Source organism: Lemur catta, chromosome 15, assembly GCF_020740605.2.
Source record: "Lemur catta isolate mLemCat1 chromosome 15, mLemCat1.pri, whole genome shotgun sequence".
Lineage (NCBI taxonomy): Eukaryota > Metazoa > Chordata > Mammalia > Primates > Lemuridae > Lemur > Lemur catta.
This window is the reverse complement of record NC_059142.1, coordinates 27,410,545-27,434,326: the sequence shown is the minus strand read 5'-3', so window position 1 is coordinate 27,434,326 and position 23,782 is coordinate 27,410,545. Positions and strand designations below refer to the sequence as shown.

At 35.6% G+C, this 23,782-nt stretch overlaps 1 protein-coding gene and 1 non-coding gene across 2 annotated transcripts in view; one reads left to right on the top strand and one right to left on the bottom strand.

Moving 5' to 3' along the window:
- DHX40 (DEAH-box helicase 40) overlaps nt 1-23,782 on the top strand; it is a 40,804-nt gene that overhangs the window by 10,128 nt on the left and 6,894 nt on the right. Inside the window, exons 8-14 of the mRNA XM_045525630.1 lie at nt 7,107-7,206; nt 8,363-8,449; nt 8,587-8,769; nt 13,202-13,282; nt 13,904-14,061; nt 22,374-22,488; nt 23,009-23,117. Coding sequence (XP_045381586.1) covers nt 7,107-7,206; nt 8,363-8,449; nt 8,587-8,769; nt 13,202-13,282; nt 13,904-14,061; nt 22,374-22,488; nt 23,009-23,117 — 833 coding nt within the window. The remainder of the gene's footprint in view (nt 1-7,106; nt 7,207-8,362; nt 8,450-8,586; nt 8,770-13,201; nt 13,283-13,903; nt 14,062-22,373; nt 22,489-23,008; nt 23,118-23,782) is intronic.
- On the bottom strand, nt 5,456-5,517 carry LOC123621379. The gene has a single exon (XR_006729108.1). It is a non-coding gene; the product is annotated as a U7 small nuclear RNA (small nuclear RNA).

Here is a 23,782-nt window from a genome sequence, read left to right as displayed (position 1 = left end):
TTTTTTAGCCTGGTTAATATAACATAGGACTTAATTTTCTTTATTATTGGCAGTTTGGGTGATGGAGAGAGACACTATTATAATGTTATTTCCTTTATTTCCTATTATGTTTCAGGGATAGAAAACTTGCACTTGGAGTGAGGAGAGGGAATAAGGGGGTTCAAAATGACCCATAGCTAGGTTTAGGGGATAGATAAAAATTATGAGGTATTTTATATTTTGCTATTATTTCTGGACTAGCCATGATGAGGGTGGCTGCCTGTTTTGAAGGGACATTTTAAAATACCTCCCTAACTGACATCCAGAATTCTCATCTGTCAAAAGTGGAAAGGTGCTGTAGAATCCTGGCTTCCCTCTAACTTCCACTCTGTGTGATACCTGTTCTCTCAAGCTCAAAACTTAGGAGATATTTTTATTTCTTTTCGTCCCTCATCCATTATGTTACTCTGTGTTTGCCATTTCCTTAACCCGAACTCCTCCTTTTCCTTTTATTCTCCCCTGTCACTGGCTGAATCTGGCTATTTTGTTACTAGTGCAGGCAACTTTATAAAAACCTTTTCTGAATTCTCATGACTTTGATCTCTTCCTCATTTGAACCTCTTGTGCTTTGGTGTACCTCTGTGGCACTTAATACATTGTACCTTGTGTTATGGTTGTCTTATCTTCTCTGTGAGATTGTGAACTCCTTGAGGGCAAGTATTATATGCTGAAAAAGTCCTGATTAAATATTTGTTAAACTGAGTTCCAGATTTTCTACTTTCTGCGGATATTCTTTTAATGTCTTGCATCAAATACTATATCTGGAACCTTATTCCTATTTCTCACCTTTTCCCTCTTCTGACTTTCTCATTTTTGTTCAAGGTATTGCAGTTCTGTCTTGTCATGCATCTAGGGAAAGCCTAACTGCATAAAAATTTATGAGCTGAAATATGCCAGTTATTTTATAAATGGCAAATATTTGCATGTAATTAGAGAATTTTAGCACTGAAAGTAATTATCTAATTCATTGCTTCTTAGCCTTTTTTGGAGTGTGGAGAACTCAGATTCCTTTTAAAAGGTGATGAAAACCACAGCTTTTTTCCTCTAGAAAAATGCACATATGCCCACATGTATGTTTTTACATAATCAGACTTCCTTATTTTACAGGTAGAGGCTAAGTGATATGCATATGGCAGATCTGCATTTGATAACTGGTGGTTTATTCAGAAGAAGGCGATATAACAGTATGTGTATTTTCAGAATACGTGAAGAAAAGGAAAGGAGCTCTATCTTGGATTAGTGTACAACTTTTTTTTTTTTTGAAGGGGTCTTGCCATGTTGCCCAGGCTGAACTTGGGCTCAAGAGATCTTCCTGCCTCAGCCTCTCAAGTAGCTGAGACTACAGGCATGTGCCACCATACTCAGTTAGTGTATAACATTTTAAGAGAAAAACCTGTTCATGTAGATGGTTACATAAATTGAAAATTAATTCTTTCTTTTGCCTACAAAACAGAACATTACCTCAATGTGGCAAGTACCTAGAATTTGACTTTGTCTAAGATAGATTCTTTAGATGTTAACATTAAACATGTGGGGGAAGAAGGCTAGTGAGCATCATGTAAAGACTTGTTGTACTCTATGTGGAGTCTTTCTTAATAGGAAAATTTTTTGTCTTGTAAAAAATATGTAATTTATACTTATTTTTAACAAAATCAGTAAAGTAAGGAAAATAATTAAAATCACCCAGATCCACCAACACAACTAAGTGATATTCACTGTTACCATTTTGGGACATATTGTCTTGAACTTTTTCTTTATGTATGTAAATATATTTTTATTGTTTAGGTTTTTTAACAATATGGGATTATGTTTTATATGCTATCTTATGTTTTTCTTTTTTACTTTTGCAGAAATCTCAAAAGCATAGAAAAGTTCAAAAAATATCCTCTTCATACTAGCAGAATTAACATACTGTTAGTGTCTCAGCATATTTGTTTCAATTTTCTTTTTAAAAAATTACTTAATTGAGGATACAATGATAACGGTTTCATTATAAACAATGCAAGCAGTGTACAGAATTAGGAAGGAAAAAGTAAAGAAATTACCTCAGATTTTTCCATCTAGAAATAAGTGTATTTATAGTTTAGGAAAAACTTTATTCAGACATCTGTGTGTGTGTGTGTGTGTGTGTGTGTGTGTGTGTATATAAACATAAAGAAGGATAAGTAGGTAGGTAGGTTGATAGAAATAATTTTTAAAAGTGAGATTATACTATTAGTTGCTTTTTATAAAAGTATTAATATTTTAACTTGGATTTACTTGAAGCAATTGTTAAACTTCAAGTAAATCTTTTTCTTTACCACATGAGATAATATTTTATAAAAGATTGCTTTAAGAATTAAAAAGACAAAATATATTAAGTTAGTATCTTTTTTTAGCCCATATTTGATTAGAAATCTTATCTGTTGACTTCCTTATTTGGAAGATAAGGATATAAGCACTTTTAATTTTTTTATCTCCTCCCTTATTTTTATATTGTTCACATGTATTCAGTGTTCACCATCAGTCCTTTTACCATGGTTTTTCCATTCCTAAATTTTGTTGTTATTGTTGTCGTTGTTAATTTTAGATTGGCTGGATGTTGTTAACTTTTTTTTTGACAGAAGGGCCCATGAGTACCATAATTTATTTATTTTAGTCCTTTTGTGTTTGAGAATGTCTGGCTTTTTGCCTTTATACTTGAACTACATCTTGGATGGGTTTATGTTCTTGGGTTACACTTTTTTTCCCTTAGAACTTGGTAGACGTTGTCCTGTTATCTTCTGGCATTGAATGTTGCTGTGGAGAAGTCTGAGGCCAGCCTGATTTTTTTTCCCCTCCTTGTAAGTGACTTGCTTTTCCTGTCTGATTGCCTGAAAATTTCTATTTTTATCCACAAAGTTCAATAGTTTTAATTAAGGTATTTTTTGGTGTTATTTTAGATTAAAATTTCCTGGAATTGGATGTGTTCTTTTTAAAAATCAACTTTATTGGGATATGATTTATATGTAATAAAATGTCTGTTTCAAATATATAGTTCATTAAGTTTTGACAGCATATATACCTGTGTAACCATCGCCACATCACAGACATGATCAAGAACATTTCTGATATGCTCTTTTGATCTGCAGATTCAATTTTTCATTTCAGGGAAATTCTCTTGTGATGTATCTTTGAATATAGCTTATGTCCCATTTGTTAGTTTTCAGGGATACCAATTATTCTTATGTTGGATTGTCTACTCATGTTTTTAAATTTCCTTCTAGCACCTTTATCTTTTTCAGCTGCATTTAATTATTATCTCAAGACTTTTTCTGTGTCAGGAGTTTGATTTGCAGCTGTGTTAGTGAGAATTTTCAGTGTATTTTCGACTCACCCAAATGACTTCTTGAAGCAGGACGGAGGTTGAGCTGAGCAGTGTTGTACCTCTTTGTTCTGCTCTAGAGTCTTCTTTTCTCCCCCTTTGATTGACAGCTTTTGAAGTTTATTGCATTAAGATATGTTACTTTTATTCACACACACACACTAACATATTTCTGCTTTGAACTCCTTTTTGGGGAGATTTGGGACTAGAATTTCTGCTTTGGGCTTTCTTAGGGGGGGAATTTGGGATAAGAAATTCTATGAGGAAGGTTCAGTGGCCTTAACATATAATGCATCTTTTTAGGAACATTACTCCATTAAGAGTGTCGAGTGGTCTTTCCTCAATATCCTTGGTAGACTTTGGAACTTCTTTCTGACTCTGTGCCATTTTTTTTCTCTCTCTTTTTTTTTATTTTAAGAGACAGGGTTTTGCTCTGTCACCCAGGCCTGATCATAGCTCACTGCAACCTCAAACTCCTGAGCTCAAGTGATCCTCCTGTCTCAGCCTCCTGAGTAGCTGGGACTACAGGTGCGTGGCAGTGCACCCAGCTAATTTTTTTTTGTTTTTCATAAAGATGGGGGTCTTGCTGTGCTGCGCAGGCTGGTCTTGAACTCCTGGGCTCAAGTGATCTCTTGCCTCGGCCTCCCAAAGTGCTGGGATTACACGTGTGAGCCACTGTGCCTGGCCTTTGTCCCTTTGTCCTCCTTCTCAATAACATCCTAGTACCTTATCAGGTACTGGAATAAGTGGGGTAAGGTGTATCAAAATCTTTCATTGGTGGGAAAATCAGAGATTGGAAGATTGTTATATATTAATGAAAGTATTTTCCCTTTCCTTCCTAGAAGGTGAAAACTTGCTTTAGGAATATAAGTATTTAACTTTTCCAACTCTTCATAAACAAACATAAAACTGGCATGTGTTTGTAACTGTGGAATATGATGGTAAAGTATGTGGGAAAATATAAAATGTGGAACAGATGTGAGTCTTGTCAAAACAGCCATTTCGGGACTTTTTAATTGACTATTGTGAACAAAATGGTAAATTTGAAATTTTGCTTGAATTGAAAACTAAAACAAATCAAGGACTTATAGAAATACGTTGATTGAAAACAGACTTTATTATGGATAAATGTGTTCAGAAAGGACATTACTAATTTATGTAAAATTTTCAGGGAATATGAGATTTTAAAGGTAGAGGGATCTTAATTTATCATTTATATAATACATTTTTAATTTATTAATTCATTCCACAACTATTTATTGAGCATTTACTATAAGCCTGGCATTGATTTAGATACAGGAGACGTGCCTTGAATAAAAGAAAGCCCTTGTCCTTGTGGACCTAGATCGTAGTAAAGTAAATTGGTAATAAATAAATGTATAAACATATAATTTGAACTATAAAGTAGCATATTACTTATTTGAGCTATCTAGAAATGAGCCACCTAGATATAAGAAATAACTGAAAAAAAAATTAACACATATGTGTTTCACTGGATTCTTTAAATCTGAAAGAAAAGGTTTTTTGGAGTTATTTTTTGATTTATATCAAAACTTCTCTACAGATAACATTTATATGTGACCTTCCTAGCACTTTTTACTTGAAAAATTAATTTCACTGTGATATGGAGGAATAACAACATTACTTTGTTTTAAATTTGCCTATCTATATGTACATCTTGAAAACTAGTACTTTAGCTCTTTGGGCTTTGGTTTTTTATTCATAAAATGGGATGGTTGGCCTACTTCTATGATTTTAAAACTGCTCATCTATGCCACTCTTTTTCTCCCTTATAATAGTTCAACTTTGTTATGTTATAAAAATTATATTGGGAGTACATGAATCTTTATAAGATTTTATTTGAAAACAGGTTTTCACTTCATCTTTCTTTTTTTTTTGAGATGAGGTTTTGCTGTTGCCCAGGCTAGACTCGAACATCTGGGCTCAAGTGATCCTCCCACCTCAGCCTCCTGAATAGTTGGTACTACAGGCACACACCACTGTGCCTGCCCAACTACTATATCTTTTTTTTTTTAATTTATTTTATTTCTGTTATAATAATAAATTATTTCAGGGGGTCTTCTGGTGAGGACCCGAAAACGTGCTAGACAAATTCTGAAAGGGCTGTAACACTACTTTATCTTTTTTTTAATTTAATGTTTTTTAAATCATTTAAAAAAAATTTTCAAATATATTTTCCGGGCATGGTGGTGTATGCCTGTAATATCTTTTTAACATTTTCTTGGCTGCTGGAAAGAAAATAACTTGAGATTGCTCATGTAGAAAAAGTGAATTTTCTAAAGGAATATGTGCATATCTTCTGGACATCAAATGGCAGTCAGGCATTTAAAAATATTTCTTTAAAGTATATATATGTACTACTTAGTAATATATATAATAGTAAACACATATAAAAAGTTTAAAAGGATGCTATGAAAAATAGAAATGCTAACGATTTCTTTTTATATCCCAGTAGATTGGCTTGTGTATTCCTTGGAATGATTACTCCTCATTTTTGGATACCATTGATATCCACCCAACTCCCTTCCATTAAAGCTCCCTGATTTTTTCCTTTATCTCACCTCAGCCAACCATTCAAATGCTTACATCCTAGAATTTATCATTACTATCATTTTTGACATCTCAATTTTAAATATCTGCTCTCTGATGATTACTTCCTGTTTGTACCAACTCACTCTACTGTTCCTAATTCAACAGTTTTCAGAGTGCATTGAGATTTGTCCTTTACCAGCCTTCTCTTATCTCCTTTCCCTCATGCTATAATGATTTTGTTGCACACATTCTTAACTTTCTTGCCCTGTTTTCTGTTTAACCTGGCAGTAGAGCAAGTCTGGCCAATACCATGTTTCTACTTGTATCACAGTTATTCCTCTTAAGCCTGGGAAGTGCCAGGAACCTAAAACTACTCTCTTGTCAGTTCTCATGACTGATTCATTCTTTGCTCTCTTTAGGCTAGCTTTCTCTTATCCATGTACATTAGTTACTTCCCTGTGGTTCACAAATTTATTTTTCCTCTTTGTGAGAGACTAACCTAATCAAATTGAACTTCTCTTGGACCTTATTCCATATTCACCAGAGAATTAAATTGACTTAGCTTGGGGAAAATGTTTATCCCTGGTACTGTAAACTATGGCCAGAGGAGCAAGGTACCATACTATTATATAAGCATTGCTGCTGGGGCCCACCCTTCAGAATTTGTGGGTCGTAGAAATGAGTGTGGCATTACTTATTTTGAGAAGTAGTCATGAGTTAGGCAGACACCCTCTACCCTACCCCCCAAAAAACTGCTTAGCTAATCAATCTTTAAGGCAGAGAGAATTCCTTAATCTGGAGTTCATGAGTATCCAAAAATGAATCTCTGAATACCCTAAAATTGTTTGAAATATTTTTGTGTGTTTACATATGTGCCTTTTAATGGAGAGCAGGGCCACAGTTAAAATATCTTCAAAGGGAGCTCTGACCAAAGTACTCTGCTGTAGGGTTTTGTTTTTTTTTTTTAGCAATAATAACCTGTGATTCCATGGATTTAGAAATCTTAACAGTGAAAAGTGAAGAAGAATAGTTTTTGCTATTACATTTTGAATTCAAGATTATTAAAGAGATGAAGAAAATATAATTTTTAATGAAAAGAGTGAGTTCTTTAAAACTTGAGTTTGACAAATGGATGTTGTAAATCAGTGTTTTCTCTTTATGTATATTTTAGATCAACAGAGGAGAATATTTTTGCCCCCTCCACCTGGAATTAGAAAATGTGTCATATCCACCAATATTTCTGCAACATCTTTGACAATAGATGGAATCAGGTACAACTTTTGAAATTTTTCTTAAAGTCAAGAAAGCCACTTAGCTAATTATTACTGAACATTAGCTAAACATCACTGAGTTTGTTTCTGTGTGTCCTCCCCTAATTATGGGATTAGGGGAGCAGCTCTCCTGAATAAATTGACCTCTGTAATTTTCTGTTTCCAGCACAAGCAAAAGCCATTAAATAGCATGTTTCAGAATGTTGTCTTCTGTGAATGATAGACTTAGGACTATTCCTAACTTAGTTCATTACCTGACTTGTTTTCCATTTAATTGGCTTCAAATGGCATGTTAAGGGCTAGTTGGAATTAGATTCTGAACCTGTTAGAATGGTCCAAAGCTGACTTTAAAGTTTATTTTTTTATTGAGGTGAACTTACTTAACATGAAATTAATCATTTTAGAAGCGAACAATTAAGAGGTATTTAATACATTTACAGTATTGTGCAACACTACTAGAACTATCTATTTCTAAAACATTGTGTTACCCCAACATAAAACCCTTACCCATTATGCAGGTAATCTGCATTCTCCTTTCCACCCTAGCCCCTGGCAACCATAAGTTTTTACTGTTTTTATGTATTTTCTATTATGGGTATTTCATATAAATGGAATCATACAATATATGACCTTTTGTGTTTGGTTTCCTTCACTTAGCATATTTTTGAGGTTCATGCACATTATAACATATATTAGTACTTCATTCTTTGTTTATGGCTGAATAATATTCCATTGTATATATACTGCAATTTGTTCATCCATTCATCCATTAATGGTTAGTGGGCAATGAGGTTGTTTTTACCTTTTAGGTATAATTAATAGTGCTGCTATGAACATTTATCTATAAACATTTATTTGATTATTTGTTTTCAGTTCTTTTGGGTGTATAGTTAGTAATGGAGTTGCTGGGTCATGAGGTAATGTTGTGTTTAACTTTTTTAGGAACTCCCAAACCATTTTCTACTTTCGCTGAACCATTTTGCATTCTTACCAGCATCACATAAGGGTTCCAATTTCTTGACTTACATGTTTTACACTTAACATAAAAGGCATTGTGTAGTTGTTAAATTGCTAGAAAAGGAAAACCCAAAGTGTTTAAAAATTAACAAGTCTTCCCTTATTTTTCAGAAACTTAACTTACTTTCATTCTCCTTAGGTATGTGGTAGATGGTGGCTTTGTGAAGCAGTTAAATCACAACCCCAGATTAGGATTAGACATCCTGGAGGTGGTTCCAATTTCAAAGTAAGTCTTTGGGTCAAGCCTTTTTGTTCAAAGAACAGTTGGTTAGATAATTTCTAGTTGGTTTGGGGATAGGAAGTAAATTACCTGGGAAACCCACAAAACATTTTGGGGACTTTTGTTGTTTTTTCCTTCTCTAGGAGTGAGGCATTACAGCGAAGTGGCCGAGCTGGCAGGACTTCCTCAGGAAAATGCTTTCGGATTTATAGTAAAGACTTTTGGAACCAGTGTATGCCTGATCATGTGATCCCTGAGATTAAGAGAACTAGTTTGACATCTGTAGTTCTGACCTTAAAGTGCCTTGCCATACATGATGTCATAAGGTATGTGGAAAATCTGAAAAAAAGAAAAATGTGTTAGGTTAAGCTAGGATATTCCTTAAAAATTCTTTTGCAGTATTTGACTCATACATCCCTGAGAATTGAGGCTAACCTATTTTCAAGGTGGGTTTTCTTATTGGTTACTTTTCAACCAAACCAAAATAAAAGACTTCCTTGCATTCCTTTACTGGGAATTGATCCTTTGCTCATGTTTTAACCTTGGCTTGATAGAGGGGCCTCAAGCTGATGTTTATGTGGATCACTTGGTGATTACTGTTTATTTGTAATGAAAGGTATTAATGATCCTAATTCTAGTTAGAATGTTTTTTTGTAGCTTTTTTGGTATGGCCAGCATTGTACTGTTTACCGTGAAAGAGAGTAGTACTCTGTAGTTTTTTTGCTTTTACTAAGCTGTTATATTGGGGAAACAAGGTTCAGACACATGAAGGAGAGAATAGAACAACTATTAAATTAGTCAAATGTTAATCTATGTAATTTATTGGTATAGGACAGAATATTGTTGTAGGGGATGGAAATTTCATATCAGACATGGTAGAGCAAGTAATGAAGGAAAGTACTGTCTTAATCTTTATTTTGATCTTGATTGGTTGGGAATCTAAACGTGGTCGGGAATCTTGGGAAAAGGTGACCATAAATTCTTTAAATTCATGATAATAAGTGATTATTAGGTATACCCAAATATGTATTGTATACTCTTGGAAAGCCAATTTCAAAATGTTTTGCATAGTTATTATAAGATGAGAAATTTTCTAAATGAGAATATGTAGATCCTAGAAAGGGGAAAGTATGTCATAAATGAAATTCTAACTATAATCATAAATGATACCAATGAGAGAGAAGGCAAGTGCCATGAACAGAGCAGCATCTAACCAAGAATGAATGTATATTGGAAAAAAAGGAATGATAATTACTTAATATTATCTGCATTGAGTTATCTTTCCATCTTAAGTCTTAAGATCTAGGATGTACTAAAAATCCCCAAAATAGGAGACCAAAAAAACTCGACTTTCTTCTTAAGTTGTATGCAAAATCAGGAAAGGTGGACCCAGTGTTTAGGATAGATGGTATAGTATTCATAGATGACAAAAAGAAAATGGAGATTCTCAATTATTATTTTGCTTTGCTTTTCCATTCTTCTATCAAGAATGATTTTAAAACTGGAAAGGCAAGAGCAAGTCTGAATAAGGAAGAATTGAAGACTAAGATGGATCAGGAAATAATGAGAGAAAACCTAACTACCATAAATGAATTTGTCTTGAGCATTTAGATATTATTTCCATGGTACTAAAAAAGCTTGCAGATTTATTGTCAGAGCCATTGTGAACCATCTATGAGAAATTATGCAGAATAGATTACCAGAAAATTCTGAGAAAGGCAAATGTCCTGATTTAGTAAAAGTGTAGATTCATTTGGTAAAAAGTGTAGATTCTGGAAACAACTGGCCAGTAAGCGTAACATTAATTCCTAGCAATTTCTAGCATAGTTTATTAAAAAATGGTTTAAGAGAATTTAATGATGATTTATAATGATAAGTGAGTACGCATTCAAATAGCTCACAATTAATATGTCATTATAAGCTGTTTCCTTTTCAGTTTGAGGACAGGACCATCCATATAATGGGTGATCCACAAGAATTTATTGAATGTTAACCTGATGTACTTTGTTTTCAACACAGTATTTAACAAAATTGCATTTGATATCTTTATGAATAAATAAGTCATCTATAGACGACAGTACTGCTGAATAGACTATGGTTGCCAAATAGCCAAATCCAAAAATCATCAATTAATTGCATAGTGTAGCCTAGATGGAAGTTTTACTGGTAGTGTGCTGAACTTAGCTGTTTTCTGATAAGCATTTTTTTGAAGATATTGAATAAAAATATTGAAGTCTTGATTATCAGATTCTTGAAAATGTCTTGATATCTCATCGGTAGAGGATTAAAACTAAGTTTTAGAATGATCTCAATAGGCCAGAAGTGTGGGCAAAAACCAACAAGGTATAAATTTTACAGGATACATCTTTTTTTTTTTTTAAGAGACAGGGTCTCACTCTGTCATCCAGGCTGGAGTGCAATGGTGCAGTCGTAGCTCATTGTAACTTTGAACTCCCGTGCTAAAGAAGATCCTCTCACCTCAGCCTCCCACGTAGCTGTGACTATAGGCATGCAGTACCATGCCTCACTAATTTTTAAATTTTTTTTTTGTAGAAACGGGATCTTGCTTTGTTGCTTGAACTTTTGGGCTCAGGCAGTCCTCCTGCCTCAGCCACCCAAAGTGCTGGGATTATAGATGTGAGCCACTGTACCCAGCCTAAATCCTGTGTTTTCGATGCACAATAAGGAAATACATCTGAGAAAGATCTGAAATTATCAGATCACCACAAACTTAATATGAGCTTGCAGTTATGGTTTTGTTTAAAAAGAACAATAAAAACAATCCCACTGGCATAGCCTTTGATTATATTAGTGAACCATAATGTCTATACAACAGGGAATCATACCATTTCTGTCCTGTGTTGGTTCCTCAACGACTAGAATTCAGTTTTGGATATCATCAAGCTTAATGAGGAGTTTGACAAACTAGAGTGTTTTGCAGTGATCCCCAACCTTTTTGGCACCAGGTACCGGTTTCATGGAAGATAATTTTTCCACGGACCAGTAGTGGGGTGGGGTTGGGGGGAGCTCAAGTGGTGATACGAGAGATGGGGAGCAGCTGTAAATATAGATGAAGCTTTGCTTGCTTGCTTGCTTGCTCGCTCACCACCGCTTACCTACTGTGCACCGTAGTTCCTAGGTTTCATGGAAGATAATTTTCCCATGGGTCGAGGGGTGGGAGTGCACAGCGGAGTCCTGCAGCCTGGTCCTTAACAGGCCACAGACTGGTAACAGTCCACGGCACAGAGTTTGGGGATCGCAGTTCTAGAGGATGGTAATTAGATATGGTGGGTCTCACAGAAATCAAATAATTAATGAAGAGTGCTTGACACAATTAATAATTGCTGGAATTAAGGGAGAAAAATTACTGCAGTTTTTAAAATTTGCAGTATTTCACAAAAAATAATTTTTACCGTTATGTAGAAGAGGAAACTGACTAGTTTGATACTGCTCTAGCATAGGTTGGGAAACTATGTTCCAGTCTCACTGTTTCTGTAAATAAAATATTATTAGAATGTAGCCATGCCCATTTGTTTACATATGTCTGCTTTTGCTATAATAGCAGAGTTAAGGAATTGTGACAGAGACCAAATGGCCTGCAAACCTAAACTACTTACTCTTTATCCATTTATAGAAAATGTTAGCCAATTCTTGCTCTAGAAGCTACTAGGACCTATTGTTAGGAAAGCTAATAATAGAACAGTCTAAAAAATTTTTGTTTGTTTATTTATTTTAAAATAGAGCCGTCAATCCTGGAATGGACATTTATGTAAGGTATTGGACCTTTTGTCCTTTATTAGACCTTTGTCAAGGTGAGAAATTGGAGTAGATGATTTTTCATCTCAAGATTTAAGGTGGAAAAAATAACCAAGTGGAGATCATATTAAGTAATTATTATTCCTAGTTTTTAAAAATATACATTCATGATTGATTATATGCCACTCTGCTGTCCTTTGTGAATATTTTTGTTAATTTTATTATGTATGTTCATTAATAAAATTATATAATTTAAGAGAATGTTATGTTTTCAGGAGATGTATGCTGAAATAATTTGGGCATGAAGAATTGGCATTGTATTTGCAACTTGTTTTCGCATAGTTCAGAAAATGTTAAGTACATACACATGCATACGTAAATGACAAAAATATGGCAAAATTAATTGAATATACTTCCCCTTTTATCTAAAACCATTTTGAGGTACGATTGAACAATTTAGCCACTTTCAATTAATTTTTCTCCACTGTTTTATAAAAATTTGGGAAAATAATGTGAACTGCAGAAGAGAGTAGACTTGACGTTAGCTGTGAAGGATGGGGCAGGATTAAACTAAATAGAAAGGAATGGTAAGAGTATTCCAGCTAAGGGGAGTGAAAAAAAAGTGCTGTTTGAATTAGAGGAGTGTGAGTCAGAAAAAATTATTTCCTCTTTTGCTGAATGCTGGTCATGATCGTAGAATTTTGTTTGTTCGTTTTTTATTTCATTTTTATTTTTTTAGAGATGGAGTCTTGCTATGTTGACCAGTTTGGTCTTGAACTCCTGGCTTAAAGTGGTCCTCCTGCCTGGTCCTCCAGCCTTGTCCTGCCACAGTGCTGGGTGGCATGAACTACCATGCCCAGCCCATAGAATGTTTTAAAAAAAGAAGAGGAGGACTTGAAAAATAAAACTAAAACCTTTTAAAGAAATATTCATCATGTGTGTATAAAATTCTACCATGTTCAAGGAATGGCTTCTCATTTCATGTCTCATTTAAACACACAGGTTTCCCTATTTGGATCCACCTAATGAGAGACTTATTTTGGAAGCTCTTAAACAACTTTACCAGTGTGATGCTATTGACAGGTAAAATTTAAAAACCACAACAAAAACAGATATTGATCTCTTTTAAACAGGGTTCTAAATATACCTTCATTAGTAGAAAATTATTTGTTTAAGTTGGATGGATTGTTTTACTTGAAATTAGAGTTTGCCCTGAGTCTTTCTTCACAATTCTGATTTAAAAACTATACCATAAAACCATTTTTGCTTAATATTGATATTATTTAACAAGTAATTTCTGGGTACCATTTCACTGCCAAGCTTTATGCTGAGTACATAAAAATGATAAGAAGGCCATAGTTCCTGTTCTTATGATTGTGTGAGGGGAGAAGTTTTGATAATTAACATTCTCTCATTTCTTCAAGGACATTCTTTATGCTTCAGTGGCATGTTTGTATCTTTTATTATACTGCTTTATTCTGCCTCATTGTTTAGTTTTTGGATGTATTAAAGGCTTTTGATAGTAGGGATTTATCATCTTTATGTTCCTCTTATCAATGACGACAGTTTTTTATTTTCTTATAATTGAATTCCTGGAGGTGATTTAAGGTATTCTGAATTACATCATATTTATTCTGAATTATGAACATTACATTTATACTCTCCCAATGTAGAAAGACTTGGGAACTTTTTTTTTCTATTAAGGAGTGGCCATGTGACCAGATTGGGTTTGTCTATGGTGGAGTTTCCTCTCCCTCCACATCTCACATGTGCAGTAATAAAGGCTGCTTCTCTGGATTGTGAAGATCTACTACTTCCAATAGCAGCAATGTTGTCTGTGGAAAACGTCTTCATTAGACCTGGTAAGAAGTTTATTGATAAGTTGTTGTTTATTGTTGTCTTGTTTTTATTTTTTGAGACAGAGTCTTGCTGTATTGCCCAGGCTGGAGTGCAGTGGCCTCATCATAGTTCACTGCAATTTCAAACACCTGGGCTCAAGTGTTCCTTCTGCCTCAGCCTTCTAAGTAGCTGAGACTACCGGCATGTACCACCACACCTGGCTTTTTTTTAAAAAATCTGGGTCTTACTATGTTGCCCAGGCTGGTCTCAAACTTCTGTCCTCAAAAATTCCTGGCCTCAAGCAGTCCTGCCTTGGCCTCCCAAAGTGCTTGGATTATAGACATAAGCTATGACAACCAGCCTTTTTTTTTAATTAATAGACTTTATTTTTTAGAGCACTTTTAAGTTTACAGAAAGATTAAGAAGAAAGAACAGAGAGTTCACATTTATCCCCTCCAACCATTTCCCCCTATTATTAACATCTTTCATTTGTGTGGTATTGCAACTTTTGAGCCAATATTGATACATTATTATTAACTAAAGAGATCACTGTGTTGTATATGCTATAGGTTTTGACAAATGTGTAATTACACATATTCAGTGATACTACAGTATCATTCAGAGTAGTTTCACAGCCCTGAACATCCCCTGTGCTCCCCTTACTCATCCCTACATGCCTTCCTATAAACCCTTGGAAACCACTGCTCTTTTTACTGTCTCCATAGTTTTACCTTTTCCAGAATGCCATATAGTTGGAATCATACAATTCATAACCTTTTCAGATTGGCTTCTTTCACTTAGCAATATGCATTTAAGGTTTCTCCATTTCTTTTCGTGGCATGATAGCATATTTCTTTTTATCACTGAATAGTATTTCATTGTATGGAATTTGTTTATCCATTCACCTATTGAAGGACATGTTGATTGCTTTTTCATGTTTTGGCAATTATGAATAAAGCTGCTATAAATATCTATGTATAGGTTTCTATGTGGACATAGGTTTTCAACTTGTTGCTGGATCATAGGGTAAGAGTATGCTTAGTTTCATAAGAAACTGCTAATCTATCTTCCAACATAGCTACATTGTTTTGCATTCTCACCAGCAATGAATCTGAGAGTTCTCTTGCATCATATCATGATGGTGTTAGTGTTTGGATTTTGGCCATTCTAATTGGTGTGTAGTGGTACCTCCTTGTTGTTTTAATTTGTAGTTCCCTGATGCCATAAGATGTTGAGCATCTTTTCATATACTTATTTGCCATCTGTACATCTTCTTTGGTGAGGTATCCATTCAGGTTTTTAAATTTATTTTTATTTTATTTTTTAATTTTATGTTTTTTACCCCTGCCTTTTGCCCCCCTCTTCAGGTCTTTTTAAGTTCAGTTGTTTGTTTTCTTACTGTTGAGTTTAAAGAGTTCTTTGTGTAATTTGGATAATAGTTCTTTATCAAATGTATTTTTTGTAAACATTTTCTCCCAGTCTGTGGCTTATCTTATTGTCTTGACATTGTCTTTTGCAGAGTAGAAGTTTTTAATTTTAATGAAGTCCAGCTTATCAAATATTTCTTTTGTGGATTTTGCCTTTGGTGTTGTCTCTAAAAAGTCATTGTTGGCTAGGCACAGTGGTTCACACTTAATCCCAGCACTTTGGGAGGTCGAGACAGAAGGATCATTTGAGCCCAGGAGTTTCAGACCAGCCTGGGTAACATAGTGAAACCTCTGTCCTACAAATAATAAAAATTCATTGTTATACTGAAGGTCATCTAGATTTTCTCCTGTATTGTCTTTTATTAGTTGGATGTTCCAGCACCATTTGTTCAAAATACTATCCTTTCTTTGTTGAAATGCCTTTGCTCCTATGTCAAAGATTACTTGACTTTTCTTGTGTGAGTCTGTTTCTGGACTCTCTATTCTTTTCCATTTATCTATTTGTCTTTTTTTTTTTTTTTTCCAGTAAATACCTGCCTTTGTTTTTATTGCATCCTAGTGACTTTACAACAGCCAGAGAGAAAGTACTTAAACCAAGTTCCAGCAGGAGAGTGGGAATGTTGGGGTATTGACTCTCAAGTGAGGTCCCAGAACTGAGCAGAAGGGAGGCCTAGAATGGAGGAGGGAGCCAGCCAGGCCCTCCATCCTTCCTGTCCTAGGCTGGGAGCCACAGATGCCCTTCAACCGTTACTGCCCTGACCTGGGTCTTCCTCCACTAAGTGTAATCTTTAGTTACCAAACAGGGAGCCTGGTGTCTTCCCACACCCCTCAGACCAGGACAGGTGACTGTTTTCCTCACTGCATGGTGATGGGAATATCTTCCACATCTCAGGGGCTGTGTTCTGAAGCTCAAGCCTTATTTCAGGGGACAGTTGTGGATGGGGCCATAGTTGGAGCAGTTCCAGGAGGGCCTCTTTGTGATCTGTGGCCAAGTCTGCCTTGTAGCACCAAAGTCAGGAGGCACTGGTGCCAGAGTACAGGCAGCTCACAGCTCTCTGTCTGGAACCCCAGGAAGTGGAAGACCAGGGCATCCAGCACCTGGTAGGGCAGTGTGTACTTCTGATGCAGCAGCAGTCGCAGGAAGATGCTGTTAGCACCATTATATTTCATCTTAGCAATTTTCAGCATGACTGGATTTTCTCCAGTATTACACTGTCTTGATTATTGGCGCTTTATAGTAACTCTTTTTTTTTTTTTTTTTTGAGACAAGGTCTTGCTCTGTCACCCAGGCTGGTGTGCAGTGGCCCATTCATAGCTCACTGCAGCTTCAAACTCCTGAGCTCAAGCAATCCTCCTGCCTCAGCCTCTCGAGTAGCTGGGACTATAGGCACATACTACCATGCTTGGCTAATTTTTTTATTTGTAGAAATGGGGTCTTGCTGTATTGCTCAGGCTGGTCTCAAATTCCGGGCCTCAAGCAATCCTTCTGCCTTCGCCTCCCAAAGTGCTGGGATTACAGCTCTGAGCCTTTGCCTGGCCTATAGTATAATAACTCTTGAAGTTAGGTAAGGTCAATTCTTCAACTTTGTTCTTCCATTTCAACATTGTTTTGGCAATTCTGGATCTTTTTTCTTGCCATATAAACTTTAGAACCGGTTTGTTGAAATCCACAAATTAACTTGCTGGGATTTTAATTGGGGTAGATCAAGTTGGGAAGAGCTGACATCTTTGACAGTATTGAGTCTTCCTCTCCATGCCCATGGAATCTCTTTCCATTTATTTGTATCTCCAGCAATTCACTGAGCATTTATTGAAGGTTTACCATATGCCTACCCCTGGGGCAGAAAACTGAGGATAAACCATTTTTATATTTTATTATCCTTTAACTTAGTTGTTTGGCACAGGGAATTTATAATGTTGCTGGCTGAGAGTTCATTTCCTTTCACTAGAAAAGGAAGATTATAAGGTGAACCTTTGTTCTTTCACAGTACATTAGTAATATATTAACCTGTTTTTCTAGAATAAAAAAAAAAAAGGTAGGTTAGCCCTTGTATCCACAGAGAATTTTTTTGAAGTTTCCATGTCTTTAAACTTCTGCTTCTTCCCTTTCTTAATATATCAGTATAAGACACAACTTAATTTGATACATATCAGTTTTGCTTTCATCTAGTGGAGTAATTTTTTTTCAAGGAGCTTCTGAATAGACAGTATACCTTCTCTATAGCTAGACAATAGAGTGTGCTATCTCACAGGCTTTATCCCTTTGTAGACTGTGAGTCTTGAGTCCAGATTGATTTATTATTGCCATGATTATAATGGAGGAAGCATTTTTCTATAAAAATACTCTGGAATTTAATCAGTGTACTGCATACCCCAAATTGATTGCAGTCTTAAGTGTCAGGATTTTCATTGTAGTAATACCCCTAATTGCAACTTTTTTTCTAATAAAATACTATATATAATAAATAATGTTGGCTGGTTTTCATTAGGTAGCATCAAAACTAAAAATACTGGCTGGGCATGGTGGGTTCACACCTGTAAGCACTTTGGAAGACCCAGGTGGGAGGATTGCTTGAGGCCAGAAGTTCGAGACTAGCCTTAGCAACATAGTAAGACTTTGCCTCTACAAAAAATAAAAAAATTAGCCAGGCATGGTGGTGTATGCCTATAGTTCCAGCTACTCAGGAAGCTGAAACAAGAGGATTGCATGAGCCCAGGAGTTTGAGATTGCAGTGAGCTATGATGATATCACTGCTCTCTAGCCGGAGTAACAGAGTGAGACTTTGTTTCGAAAAAAATAAAAATACTGCTGGGTGCAGTAGCATGTCCCTGTAGTCCTAACTACTTGGGAGGCTAAGGCAGGAGGATTGCATGAGGCCAGCTTGGGTAACAAAACAGACCCCATCTCTAATAAAAAAAATTTTTTGTTTTTTGCTTTTGTTTTTATTGTTTTTATTTTTTTTTTTTGAGACAGAGTCTCACTCTATTGCCCAGGCTAGAGTGCCGTGGCATCAGCCTAGCTCACAGCAACCTCAAGCTCCTGGGCTCAAGCAATCCTACTGCCTCAGCCTCCCGAGTTGCTGGGATTACAGGCGTGTGCCACCCTGCCCGGCTAATTTTTTCTATATATATATTTAGTTGTCCATATAATTTCTTTCTATTTTTTTAGTAGAGACGGGGTCTCACTCTTGCTCAGGCTGGTCTCAAACTCCTGACCTCAAGATCCTCCCTCCTTGGCCTCTCAGAGTGCTAGGATTATAGGCGTGAGCCACCTCGCCCGGCCCATATTATTTTCTTAATAACATTTTTTCTTTGGCTTTAAGAATGCAGTATATAATACATATAACATACAAAATACGTGTTAATCAACTGTTTGTTATCAGTAAGGCCACTGGTCAATAGTTGGCTGTTAGTAATTTAAGTTTTTCGGGAAGTCAAAAGTTATATGTGGATTTTTGACTGCATGGTGGGGGTCAACACCCCTAACCCCCACGTTGTTTAAGAGTCAACTATATGTACGTATAGTTAAAGATTCAAACACTACAAAAAAATTTAAGTGAAAAGTAAGTTTCCTTCCAAAACAAGCTCTTAGGTTTGATTCCTAGAGACAAAAACTGCTACTAGCTTCTTATTTCTTTTCCTTTTTTTTTTTTTTGAGATAGAGTCTTGCTCTGTTGTCCGGGCTAGAGTGCCGTGGCGTCAGCCTAGATCACAACAACCTCAAACTCCCGGGCTCAATCGATCCTACTGCCTCAGGCTCCCGAGTAGCTAGGGCTACAGGCATGTGCCACCATGCCCGGCTAATTTTTCTATATATATTTTTAGTTGGCCAGATAATTTCTTTCTATTTTTAGTAGAGATGGGGTCTTGCTCTTGCTCAGGCTGGTCTCGAACTCCTGACCTCAAGCGATCCTCCCACTTCGGCCTCCCAGCGGCTAGGATTATAGGCGTGAGCCACCGCGCCCGGCCTGAATTAAGGTTTTAAACATCAAATGATGATTCTTTCAACATATATAGTAATCTATTTTGCTGTAGTAAACTCTGTATACAATGTCTGCTAGTGTAATTATTGCTTTAGAAGTCAGACAGTGGAGTGAGGGCTGTTAAATATTTAAGTGCCTTAAAATGGAACAAATTTAAAATAACGTTGGGTTGGTTTTAAAATTTTTATTTTAAATATATTAACTGTAATATTTTTAGAAACCAAGGATACATTATGTGTATATGGCACTTAATAACCTTATTCCCCTGCTTCAACTCTGAGGACTGTTATTATTGAAAACTTTTCTATATAATAGTTTTGTTTTCTGATTCATTGTTGTATACAGAAGTATTGAATTATCTTCCCAAAGGGAGAAGTTCAGCTGATATAGCTTTGTTTTGCTGCTTTAGCTTATTATTTATAGTCTTTGCCTCATTGGCATCTACCTATTTGCCTGAGGTAAAACTGATAATGGAATCTCATCTGGGGAAAGTTAATAAACTAAAGAAAATGACAAGTCTACTGAGAAAATAATTAAAGATGGCTAATCAAACTGTCAGTTAGAGGATAACCTTGCTGAGATTGTAACAACTGTGTGTAGATGAGTTCAGGTTTTCCTATCCCTTCCCTAAATTTAGTGTGGGACTTTTGCCAGTTTTAATTTTAATTAATTAGGTTATTTTTGAGGAAGGAGGTAAAGAAGAGGAACAAGAATATACTCTGTCTTTTCTTTTAATTTTGAGAGTGATGGTGGGGACAGACAGAGAAACTGAGAGACAGTAAGAGAAACAGAGACAAGATAGCGATGTGGGAAGGAGAGCCAGAAAAGCAATGTGCTTTCTAAATTTTTTTGAAGTTTGAGCAAATAGCCACTTTAAACAAGAGACCCAACACTGACTGTGCAGTTATTTTTTTAACTTTGTTTTTTTCTTTAATGCTCTCCTTCAGAAATGAAGCCCGACAGAATTAATCTTCCTAAAATATGAGCTGAGTTTAAAATTTTAATCCACTAAATTTTATTCCAGAATTATTCTTACATCTTAATAAGAGGTGGTGAATCATCTGTGTAAATTCCTATTGTAGGTATTACAGCCAAATTGAAGGTTTCTAGGGTCAGCTGGAAGAGGGAAGAAAAGAACTAGACTGTAGCTAGAAGCTTCAAGACTTCATAACCCAAGGGACCCAGGCAGCTGGGGCTTTACATAGCTATAGCAGGAAACACCATGATTCAGGAATTTCAGGAGCCCCTGACTCATAGGTAGGCTTGTCTCCTAATGTTGAGAGTCAGGATGGGGTTGATGCTGGAATCTAATGCAATTTAACTTTTGGCAAAAACCCTTTTGGGGTATGGTAGTTAGGTGCTTGAAATGAGATGTTTTGGGTTAAAAATTAGTATCCCTGAGTGGATTAAGAGATGGGCATTAATTATCATTTATATGTTCACTTTAGCAGGGCCTTTTTTATGGTCTGAGATAAATCATATTCTCTTTTATTTGTTGCTAGCTGCTTCCTTCAGTTGCTACCTAGGTGACACAGTTGGAAACTACTTAAAAGCTGGGGTGGAAGACTTTATACCTTCATGAATGTTTTCTTTAATCATATTGCTTTCTTCCTAATATCAGGAACTGCTGCTTTGCACATTCACATTGTGGTCTATGTAAGTGCTGCTCCCTGGAATCAGGCAACATTGTGCCTCTGCTAAATCTAGCTGTGATAATTATACTGAAGGAAAAGGAATTGTAGTGTGATGTGTTAGGATAAAAGAAAGATCTTTATGCAGTTTTGAAAAAATGAGACCCTGAAAGAGTAGCCTGAGTAAAATGCTATATGGGGACTAGGGCAATCAGAGAGCACATCGGGCCTTAATGGGATCAGGAGAAGTAGCATCAAAGTCACTAACAGATAAATCTCAAAAACATAACATTGAGCAAAAGAAACCAGACACATCAAGTACATACTGTATGATTACGCTTATACAAAGGTTAAAAACAGGCAAAACCCATCTGTAGGGTTAAAAGTCAGGATATGGTTACCCTTATGCAGGGGAATGGGTAGTTATTAGAAGGAGAGCATAAAAGGGGCTTCCGGGATGCTGGGAGTATTCTGTTTGTTGACTGGTTGTCAGGTACATTGGTGTGTTATGTTTGTGGACATTGATTGAGCTATATACTTACAGCCTTTGTAGTTTTCTGTGTACATGTTATACTTCAATATAAAGTTAAAAAAGAAGAGAAAATATTTGTAGTAGGTTAGTTCTGCATCTATGGAGGTCATGTCTAATTGCCCATAATTGGGAAGTGGATAAATAAGGACTGGTTAAATTGCATTATGTTCCCCATACCTCTGAGGAGTAAATACTATATGGCTATTTTTGAGAATGAGTAATTCTACATGTATTTCCATGAAACCGTTATTAAATGAATAGAGGAAATTTCAGAACATATATCCCATTTATATAAAAATGAAACACTATGTACTTATGCTTGCATACATATAGAAAACATCTGGAAGGACACATACTAAATAATTAACAGTGGTTGGCCTTTAGGATTGGTTTATGGATAATGTGACAAACTGCAGAATGTTATACTTTTAAATTATATCTTTTATACTATTAAATATTTTTTATTATGAGCATGGGTTGCTATTATAATAAAAACTAATTTAAAAAGTAAATTCCAAATACTACTTTAAAGGCAAATGGTTTGGGAAATGTAATTTTGCTATTTTGGTAAAATCTCTGAAGTGTGGTTAAAAGAAGAAAAGGAGTTGTGGGAGAAATTAGAGCCCCCCAGGAAGAGTTAATATAGTTCTACTTAATTTCACCCTAGAGGGTGAGGCAGATTTAAATGTACTTGCAAAAACAAAGTGAATATAGGCACTTAATGTAAAGTAGAACTAAATTGACTTCTGATTCTCCTTTTAGTTGATCCAGAGTACCAGAAGGAAGCAGAACAGAGACATCGAGAATTGGCAGCTAAAGCTGGAGGATTTAATGACTTTGCAACCTTAGCTGTCATCTTTGAACAATGCAAATCAAGGTATGTGAGCTAGTCCTTTGTACTACAAAATGTCGATTTGATAAATAGCTTTAGAATGTACTTACTATGTGACTTTAGATGCTAAGTTTCAGTGGGCATGATGTTGACCTCAAGGTATTTTGAATATTAGTGAGATTACTTAGTAAGCATTTATTATGTAATATTGGTTCTCTTCTTTCTTCTCTCCCCAAACCTTTCTTGAAAATGACCTTACAGAATTTTGCTTCTATGTAGGTAGCTTAGATGAAAACATGATTAGATTAATGCACACACACACACACACACACACATATATATAGAGAGAGAGAGAGGGGGAGAGAGAGAGAAAAGAGAGAGAGAGAGAAAGAAATCCACTCACAAATTATTTTTTAATTTAGTCAAGGTCACCTACATTAATTTAATCATTTTCCAAATTTCCTCAAATGGGTTTTCAGTACTTGGACAGACTTCATGAAAGAGTTGACAGTTGCTTATGGATTTCCACTTTTTTTTTTAAGATACCAGTATTATTGTTTTACAGTGGAGCTCCAGCTTCATGGTGCCAAAAACACTGGATTCATTGGAGGTGCTTATTTTCTGCATTTCGTGTGGAAGCTCAACTTCGAGAACTAATCAGGAAACTTAAACAGGTGATTGCTATAATGGTTTTTTTCTTGAGCATTTTGGGTCTATATATTTCATATTGAATTTTAATTGATGTATGTTACTTCTTACCACCCTTTCTATTCTACCACCCTCCCTTTCCTCTTGCTTCTGTGTATAGCCATCTTCCTGACTCCATGGAAGATTCCTAGTAGTAATAAAAGAATTTTATCTGCAGAAATTAGGATATTTAAAAATAGCTTTACTGATATATAATTGACATGCAATAAACTGCACATATTTAAGGTATACAATGTGATGAGTTTTGATATCTGCATAAACCCATGAAACCATCACCACAATCAAGATAATGAACAAATCCATCACCTCCTGAAGTTTCCTCATGCCCTTTTGTAATACATCCATCTCACCTCCCAGACTCTCCTGCCTCGCTTATCCAGGCAACCACCGATCTGCTTCCTGTCACTGTACAGTAAGTCCTCTCTTAACATCATCAATAGGTTCTTGTAAATTGACTTTGAGTGAAATGACATACAGTGGGTCCTAGAATAACGTCATTTTACTCAATGTTGTTTTGTTATAACATTGATGTACAAAAAAAAAAAAAAAGTTTAGTTGTACATCATTGTGCTTAATGTCAGAGTTTCCAAGAGTCTGTCAATGACATTAAGTGAGGACTTACTCTACATAA